The 9,861-nt window shown below is 44.0% G+C and overlaps 1 protein-coding gene across 1 annotated transcript; it reads right to left on the bottom strand.

The window, feature by feature from the left end:
* Positions 1 to 4,669: 4,669 nt before the first annotated feature.
* Positions 4,670 to 8,883, bottom strand: LOC124661298 (very-long-chain enoyl-CoA reductase-like). Its single transcript, XM_047199164.1, has 4 exons — positions 8,748 to 8,883; positions 8,577 to 8,616; positions 4,892 to 5,646; positions 4,670 to 4,795 (listed from the first exon to the last, which is right to left on the bottom strand). The coding sequence occupies exons 1-4, from the start codon at positions 8,814 to 8,816 to the stop codon at positions 4,727 to 4,729; spliced, it is 933 nt and encodes a 310-aa protein (XP_047055120.1). The 5' UTR covers positions 8,817 to 8,883; the 3' UTR covers positions 4,670 to 4,726.
* Between the last annotated feature and the right edge of the window lie 978 nt (positions 8,884 to 9,861).

The raw sequence follows: 9,861 nt of genomic DNA, 5'->3' as shown, positions 1-9,861 counted from the left end.
ATGAGGGACAAGGGGGAGGGGGCCGGCCACCTCAAACACCACCAAGGTGGCCGCACCCCTATAGTGGCCGGCGCCCCTCTCCCCAAACCCTAGCCGCCTCGCTCCTCCACTTCCCGCACGCTTAGCGAAGCTCCGCCGGACTTCTCCACCACCACCGACACCACGCCGTCGTGCTGTCGGATTCAAGAGGAGCTACTACTTCCGCTGCCCGCCGGAACGGGGAGGTGGACGTCGTCTTCATCAACAACCGAACGTGTGACCGAGTACGGAGGTGCTGCCCGTTCGTGGCGCCGGAACCGATCGTGATCAAGATCTTCTACGCGCTTTTGCAAGCGGCAAGTGAACGTCTACCGCAGCAACAAGAGCCTCATCTTGTAGGCTTTGGAATCTCTTCAAGGGTGAGACTCGATACCCCCTCGTTGCTACCGTCTTCTAGATTGCATCTTGGCTTGGATTGCGTGTTCGCGGTAGGAAAATTTTTGTTTTCTATGCTACGTTATCCTACAAACTCAACATAGGCTAAGGCGCCATTGCTGATGTTGTACACGAACTCCCTTCTAAAAAAAAAGAGTTTGACCTTAAACCACACCAACCAATACGAAAATGGACCGGATCCCAGGAGATGCGCCAGTCACACGACTTCACGCACCCTCAACCGACGCTAGATGCATCACCGGAGCGAGGATAGGGCGGGGAAGACCTTATTCTGACTTCAAAATTTAAGATGTAACCGCTGCCCCACCATCTTGAAGAAGACACTGAATAAAATAAACAAAGAACGAAAATCATGGTCCTCCACGCCTCCAAGGCCGAAGGCCACAAAATACGGAGCGAACCTGTGGTGTCGCCAACGAGGGGGGCAAAATCCATGATTGGTTTTACGATGGCCACCTCTCTTTCCTTATCCACGCATGTTGTTGCTCTGGTATCCAACCTAAACTTCAATAATTTTAGAACACGATCCTTCTTCCACCATATGTTGATGGCATTTGTTATCTCCTCTGCTATCTACAAGGAGATAATTTGTGTTTTTTTACTTTGTATTTTGGGTCTGTCTAAATCTTAGTCCTATGAAATTTTCTTATGCCTCAGTCACCTTATAAAAGTGGAACTCCATCCGGTTACACTTTTCTAAATCTTAGTTCGTAGGAGAAGTGGATGGCAACTGCTTTTTTCTAACTTAGTATGAGTTATTACATATTGCACTTAGATGGTAAGTGAGCATTTTCAGGAAGAGACACACGGAAGTAGTTTGGACCTCATTCATGCTAAGAAAAATAAACTCCAACATCTTAACTGTTTTGAAGAAGCCAACCTTGAGGGTGGGATGAAAACATCGACAAATAGGGTTGTCAGCGTTAGGGCATAGCCACACTACTTTCAAAGAGCCACACGAAAACTCAAGACAACCATCCTGCAAAACAAGTCAAAGAATAACATGTCATCCTCGATGAGACCTTAACACGACGTCGGAGTCGTTAACTCTTCTAACACACCTTCATCCACCAAGGAAACACCACTAGTTCTGGGAAATATATACCACCGAAAAAGGTTTTATTTTGGTTTGTGGGCACCCCCATTGTATGGGTCTAAGCGTTGATGAATCAAAACTCCCGATACACTACCCAATAGATTTAGCTAACCAGATCATGAACAAGACCACACAATCCTATAGCTAGTGTCCAAGCAAACATTGTCGCGGCAGGGAGGATGTCAAAGGGACTTATTCCACCAATGAAATGCCGCCGCCCCAGCATGGCCGCTAAGGCACACACAAACGAAGACCTACAACAATGAAAGAGAGGCAAAGGGGAACACAAGTATTGCTAGAGTACTCCCTCCGTTTACAATTAGTTTGTGTTTTGAGTTTAGTCAAATCTATACTATCAGAATCGCCATAAGTCAAAATATAAAGTAAATAAAAACAAAGGGAGTAATGTGAGGAAACACGAGCCAACTTTGATGTGGGAGGAGAAAACAAAATATTCTTGGTAAGTCTGCTCTTACAAACAACATCCATGCATTGAATATGCATTAAAAACCCATACTAAAAAATATCATTTTCTCGCTTGATTATGTGTTTTGCGTTCCAAATCACTTGTTGCCGTTTCTCGTGTGCCCTTCTTAAATTTAGACCGTAATAATATATTCCTTTAGACGAAGGCTGACATGGAAACACGGTAGCAGGTCGTGTCACTGACTTTCATCAAGCTAACATTGAAGAAGAGCCATATCCAAAACGAAAAGAAGTTCAAAGAGTCCAACTTAAAGAAAAATCAGGTTCAGGCTTTCGATGCAGTTTTCGTTTGCCTGGCTGCAGTGTGGCTATGTAACCAAACATGGACCTTTTGTGATAGTAGCTTGCAAATACTCAAAGATCATAGATCGGACAGCAATATTGGGATTGGCGGAGCATGACGCTTTAAAATGCCACGAGAGTAGACTTGTCTCTTTTTTTCATGGCTATGGACATGTGGACTTGTTAACAAATTCCTTCTTACCAAATGTATATAGGCAAAGATGAAAAGATGCCACATTACGAAAAACAAGATACTCCCAGTATAAGCGATGTAACCAGCATCCCCGTACCTACTGAATCTGTGTCATATAGGGAGTACAATTGGCACGCATCGTATGAATACGGGTTAAGTTAACATATGAGTGTTTAAAAAGCAATAGTGTTTAAGAAAACAAATGGGACCCAACTTTACCAATTTAAGCATAGGTGATGGGGACTGCTGCGATGTACCTTCAGGTACGTCAGAGAGTATTCTTCTAGGTTCTCACTGTCTAGTAGTGATCAGTGTTCTTCTCAGGTCACCCTGTCTAGTGATTAGTGACTAATTAACTTGTGATTTGCAAAGCTTCGGCATCTTCCGAGTACTTCCTCCTGCTGCTGCTAGTCTAAATACAACACCATATTTTGACCATCTTCCTGGTATTCTTTTACTCCTCTATGCTGTCAAGGAAAAAATAGTATTACACTAGTATTGTAATAAAAAAATGATGATATCCTCGGAATATCCAGCGAACATGCTGCATACAGCTGTTAATCCAAGAGGTTGTTTGGATGAAATCAAGTGAATTTTTTTTTTCGGGGTCAAACAGTGTTGGATTCTGCTAGAAATTTTCCGACTGACTGGATGCTAAACAAACCTCGGGCAGGGGCTGCAACAGGTACCCAGCGGTCGCAACAAGACTGCACGTGAAAATGATAGTCAGCGAGAACTCGTCTGGTCTTTTGAAAATGTCCACCTCAAAGCTTCTCCAAAGAAAAAACAAATTGACTAGTACTTTTTTTAGCAGGAATTGTTCCTAGACAAGCAAGGTGACAAGTCAAGCTGATTGGTCCACCAGGCAATGTAGTAGCAGCTGTATCCAGGATACTGGAAGCGCCAGTGGCGGTTAGAACCCCAGAATATATGCACCAACCCAATCTGGTCAAAAGGAAAATTCAGCAACATGTAAGGTTCAATATAAAGAGATGTATGTTTTGTACCACAAATTGACTTCTAGTGACTGTAGAGGACCAACATACAACAATGTCAAAGGATGAGCGTGAGACCTTAAAATAAGATGACATATGCCGGAATGATAAGCATCAGACAATATTATCATCCTGTTTTCTTCTGCTTGAGACGGATAGAAAACGAGTCAATATCAGATAAGTATTTGGTCAAACCAACCGTGACAACAAGACCAACATATAACATGGTGGCATGAATAAACACAAAGGTTCTCAGCAATAGAGAAGAAACCCATCCTTCAGATTAGGCCCTGACTAGTACTTTCTTTGAAGCAACAAATGTTGATGTACAAGCCGACAGTAGAAGATGATTGGCCCAGGAGGTGATGGCTCATGTGTCATCCAGGAATGGAGGCATCATTGGAACCGCTGAATCTAGATGGCATAGGCAGTATGTGTAGATGACCACATACAAGTACAACAATGTCAACTTGTCCAAGAATGAATATGTCAACATTCAAATAAGATGACACATGCATGAATAATAAGCATCAAAGTGACAATAAGACCGGGTTTATGTTCTGCTTGAGATAGAAAGAAAAAATGCGATGTATATCAGATGAATCTTCTGTCGAACTAACAGCAACATCAGGACCAATGCATATCATGGTGGCATGTATTAACCCAGAGAAAGCTCTCACCAATAGATTTCTATCCATACTTCTTATAAGCAAGAAATCCTGACAACAGGCTGACAAGTAAAGCTGATTGGTCCAGGACAGAAACGGTGTGTCATCATGGGAACCACAGAATCAAGCAACACAACATTCAACAAAAAAAAGATGTATGTTCAGTACACCAATTTGACTTGTGGAAGGATGCATACAACAATGTACAGCATGATCATGTCAACCTTCAAACAAGATAACATATGCATGAAAGATAAGCAGCAGCACATTCTGGTGGCATTATTCTTTTTTAACTTGGGACAGATGGAATACACGCTGATATCAGATGAATAGTTTTGGTCAAACTAACCATGACAAGTGGGCAGCTGTATAACACTGACATAGATAAATCCAAATAATTTCTTCAATAATAGATACGCAATCCATCCTTCGGATCAGAACATTTGGACCACAGGTTTAACAACTAGTACGATACATAATTAGTAGAAATGTATGCGTAGAATCGATGAGAATCGATGTCTGGAACTGAACAAATAATGGATCCCCAGAAATGCCTGCAAGCACCAGTTCTTCACAGGAACGGGGGGAGAATCACCCACCGGCGAGGATACTTGGGCCGTCCATCCTTCCCGTCGAACAGCTGCACAAGAAACAACGTCAGTAAACTAAAGGTGTGCGATTTTGTGACGGTACTGCTCAGTAACTCGGTGTGCAAAGAGGAATAAGGTACACTTGCCTTCCTGAGACGGCTGTGCTTCCCAAGCGCCCAGTTGGTCATGATGGCCGCAGCGACGGCAAGGAAGACGTAACCGGCCACGGTCTGCGTGGCGATGTTGAAGCCCAGCCACTGGTAGATCTCCGTAGTGTAGTTCGCACATGTCACGATGTTGAACAAGAAACCACGTGGGATCTGATAACCACCGCTGCCGGTCGGGCTGCGGAGGTTCCTCAGCAGGATATGGCAGTAGAAGTTTGCGATCTGGCACACGATCCCAATGCCAAACCCAATCTTCATTTGTAGATCACTCACAGGAGTGTAAAGAGGGTGGTTGCAGTAGTAAGCAATGTAGGCCCCGAAGGTCCAGTAGTAGGCGCAGTTCCGGAAGACATTTGACACCGGAGAAGTTGCATGGCTGAAGCGGTGGACAAAGAACGTCTCCATTATCCGCTTGAAGTAGTGGAAGCAGAAGTAGTACATGGCGTAGGTCTGGACAGGATGGATGACCCGCTCTCCCTCATATCCAAAGTACTTATATACGGGGAGGTAGTAGAAGATGGGGTAGATGAAAAGAGGGCCCACATATTCCCAGAAGAACAGTGTGCTGTAGTAGACCTGCGGGCCTAAATCTTTGAAGACCACGGTAAGGGACCCGGAACCCTTCTCACAGTAATCCGATAGGCTGGCCTTTTGGTTGAGTACAACTGGCTTTCCAGATTTTCCAGGTTGTACAGGGAGGGTGAGCCGTTGCCTAGCGGGATAATACTTCTTAGCTGCATGGCATAGACACAAGGCAATTAGCAACCTATGCATCATAAAAAAACATGTCTTCTTCATGTAAAGAAAAGCATAAAGCAATACATGATGAAATATGTGCAATTTTAGTCCATTCATAATTCACCCACAGAAATCAACCAGAGAAGTGAGTTTCATGTGGTAGGGAAGATCAAACAATAATACTGACCTCAACATTAGCAACTACTGATGGTGCCAGCTCAAAATCAGAACAACACTAGTACGCACCAAGCAGACCATACTACACTTAGTTTTGCAGTAAAATAAACATATTAGTCTTGTACTGATCACTGCATATATTTAGAAGTAATACTTGAGGCCAATGTCCAAACATGGGGATACATATGGAAACAAAAAAAAAAACTACAAGTGTAAAGGGTACAATATTCACCACGACCAAGATCAGATTTTCTTTGGAAGAGTTCCACTCGAGTGGAGCTATTTATATTTTACGTTTCTACTAATATACATTTGACCAAGATCAGGGAGTGGATTATCACTATGTTCCATGTCATTTGTTTTCAAATTGAGAACGCAATAACATCAGATCAATATTATTCTATTCTTCAGCTCAAGTCCAGATTGGTGGCACTTCATACATTTAAACAGTACTACTGCATCACCATATTTGTGGTGATCTGTCTCCCAACACAATCACATGGCAGTAGATGTGCTTTAATGGTCCAAGATGAGTAATAATGTTTGTGACCATCACTTCAGGATAAGATGATGGCAAGTTAATAAGGTAACATGGCAGCTCTGAGTTAAGATAATGCCTACAAATTTGGCATTAAATATCATAGGTACATAATGTAGGATTCTTGATCCAGGCAAAAACGCTACGAATTCAAGCAGCAAAGTGTGCTTTGCTCACTAACAGTACTCCACTAGTGTCCCTAGCAAGTTTAGAAAAAGATTCTAGGCACAGTGACAAATGGCTGACATAAGCACACAAGGGATAGGAAAATCAGCTTCGTGATTCAATGCTGAAAATCATAAAAAGGGAGAAAGATAAAAAAAAAACAGGGTTATGGGGAAACACCTAAAGAAAACTAAGTTGCTTCAGGGACCATCAAACTTTCTCCATCAGGCAAAGATAAGACCAGCTCAAACAAGCTTGGCCAACAGAAAATGAAAGCAAATGCAGAGCATAAAAAACATACTTCCAGTTTCATAGAGCCGCAAGGAAGAACGTTATACATAATACACAGTTGCAGCATAAACATACACATGTACTAGAACACAGACCTACTGCATCTTTTGTACTTCTGGTATTAAATGTAAGCACAGTTGCAGTTTCAGATTAAGTAGCTTCCTACAGAGTATCAATAAACATTATTATGTTAAGGCAGCCAACTTATTTTCTTTTTTGCAGGGAGCCAAAGCATTTTCACCGTCTTCTAACATGCAGTTGAAAACTGATGAAGTATCCCTAACCCAATTTCGAAATAATAACCACCCATGTTTCATGCACCCGGTCAGTTATCCTTATCTAAGTATTCCTTCTCCGTAAATCGCAAAGTGTGTGATTGGAAGAGCAGGGATATACTCCTAAAAGGAGCGCATGTTTGTATTTCTATTTCAACAGAACACTCTCACAAAACTTGCTAATGAATCGATGTGGACAGCAAACTCCCTCGTACTGGAACAAGAAATTGCTAACACGTGCATCATAATCACACTCAGTGCCCTAAAAGACAGAGTTGATCCATAGACTGTGCTTCCTGTATTAACTGAAACGATGGTTGCAAATTCATATTAAGTAGGTTCAGATAGAACATCGCGGAACATTATCTCGCGGCAGCAAACTTATTTTCTTTTTCACTGTATCAAGCGATTAGTGTTTTTGAACATGCAGTTGAAGTTTTACGAGATGCCCCCAGACCAATTTCCAAAGCACGACCCACCCATGTCACACAATTATCCTTGTCCAGGTCCTCCTTACCTGGAAATCGCAGAGGGTGTGACTGCAATAACAGAAATCCTCATAAAGAGCGTGTGTTTGCTTTGCTCCCGTTGAAACATAAAGGCTGTGAGCGAACCGATGTGGACAGCTAACTCCCTCCTACCCCAAACAGGAAGACCATAACAACCCGATGTTTTACAGCGGTGGGTCACGGGCAGTGGCGGAGCCACGTTCAGAGCTGTGTGGTCAATTGACCACACAGCTTTTTGCCATATTCTTTGTATATTGGTGTTAATCTTGTAAAAAATATTTAAAATAAGTAAAAGATATATGTATTTGACATCATAGATTTAAAATGACAACACTGATTTTAAGTCCTGGCTCCGCCACTGGTCACGGGTGTTACTTACTTCTGTAACACAAGCGGTTCAAATAATCTGATGAAATACAGTACCACCCAAAGCAATTTCCATCCGATCTTTCCATCCTTGTCTACTCCTGAAACCAGGAAGTATGTGTGTGGTTGCAACTGCAGAAAATACTCATAAAGAGCATGTGGTTGCAATTCTTGTTCGAAGAAAAGCTTGTGAGCGACCCGATGTGGACGGCCAACTCCCTGCTACCTGGACGAGAAATTCCTAACAGGCTGACCCGTAGCAACCAACCACAAGGGCACATGAGGGCAACCAAGAAAGAGGAGGGCAAAACACTGAACTACTAGAGCACATTCAGTGCACGTCAAGCAGCAGTAGTGCTGTTCTCCGAAAAAAAAAAGCAGCAGTAGTGCTAGGCATGATGATGAACGATCCGCCTGTTGACTAAGGCACGCTGTTAGGATTATTACTTGGTTTAAAGCAACTAACCCAAAGCAGCGGCCCGAAAGAGCCCGAGGGTCGCACTACTAATTGAGCTTCAGGTCACTACTAATTGTATCCCAGCAGATTCGGACTGAAATCTACAACTAGACTAGTCGTGGCAGAGTTTGAGGAGGGAGGGACGTACTCTTGGCGTGGATGGCCTCCTGCAGATCCGCGACCTTGGCCTGCGAAATCCGAACCCAGAAAGAAAGAAAGAAAGTCAGACGAATCAGCTGGAGCTGGGGCGGGCGGGCGAGATCTTGGTTAAACCCACGGAAGGAAGGAAGGAGGAGCAAAGGCGGGAAGGAGCACGTACGTCGTCGCTGAGCTGGATTCCGCCCTTGACGACCTCGCGGCCGCTCCGGGAGACGACGGAGACCTTCATCTTGCTTCTTCCGCCGGCGTCCTCTGTCCCGCAGCTGCGTGTCTGACGAAGAGGTGGAGACGGAGTGAGGTAGAGAGGAAGGGGGAGCTGGGCTGGCTTATTTGAGGTGGGGTGGGTCGGGCCGTTGGGGGGCGTTGGGCGAACCGGGGCGGGGCCCGCACGATTTATGTGGGCGTTTAAGGAGGAGTCCGGATACAAGTTCAACCTCTTCAGCTGGACCTGGTCCATGGATTGGACCCGGGACTCTGTTTTTGACCCGAGTCAGGACTCTGTCACTGCCCAGCCCCGTGCAGCCAGCCTATCACGTCTAAAAGCATTTCCAGTCGCGTCCCTCAAAAAGCATCCGGTATAAATGATTTGGGGCACGTTTGGGATAGCGCCGGATAAAAAGAGATAAAAAATTTGTACAAAAAAGAGGCCCTTCCCAGCCGCGTCCCTCAAACAGCGTCCGGATGCATGCATTTTAATAGAAGGAACCACCCCATGTGAGAAAAAATAGGTGAGAGGAAGTGTGGGAAAAGAGACTAGCATGTGGGGACTAGGGGCTGCATGCATGCGTCCGGACGCTATTTTTGTGTCCGGCGTTCCCGGTAGAGACTCTATGCATAGAGTCTCTACCGGGGACGCCGGACACAAAATGAGGCGCTAATTACCTTTGGGGGGCGCAACTGGACAACTTTTTTCCCATTTCTTATCCGCGGTCCCCCAAACCTCATTTGGGGGACGCGACTGGAGATGCTCTAACACCTAAAACTAGCACCATCGCCACTTCCACACTCGAAACCTCCGTACCAGATCACACATTTACTCTACTCTGCCCATCTTTTAATTAGGTTAAGTCTTACCAAAGTCTAATTTTGGTTCCTCACCTCTATTTTAGTCTAAATTTGCCATCAAACTCTTAATTAAGTTTAATTTTGGTTCCTAAAATCGGTTTAATGATGGTTGAACGGTTTTTAACTCTTCTTTTACATCATGGATATAATTGGCTGGTTTTAATCTACCTGTACAGTCAAATAAATAGAAAAATACCATTGCCCTAACA

Source organism: Lolium rigidum, chromosome 6, assembly GCF_022539505.1.
Source record: "Lolium rigidum isolate FL_2022 chromosome 6, APGP_CSIRO_Lrig_0.1, whole genome shotgun sequence".
Taxonomy (NCBI): domain Eukaryota; kingdom Viridiplantae; phylum Streptophyta; class Magnoliopsida; order Poales; family Poaceae; genus Lolium; species Lolium rigidum.
This window is presented reverse-complemented; position numbering and strand designations above follow the sequence as displayed.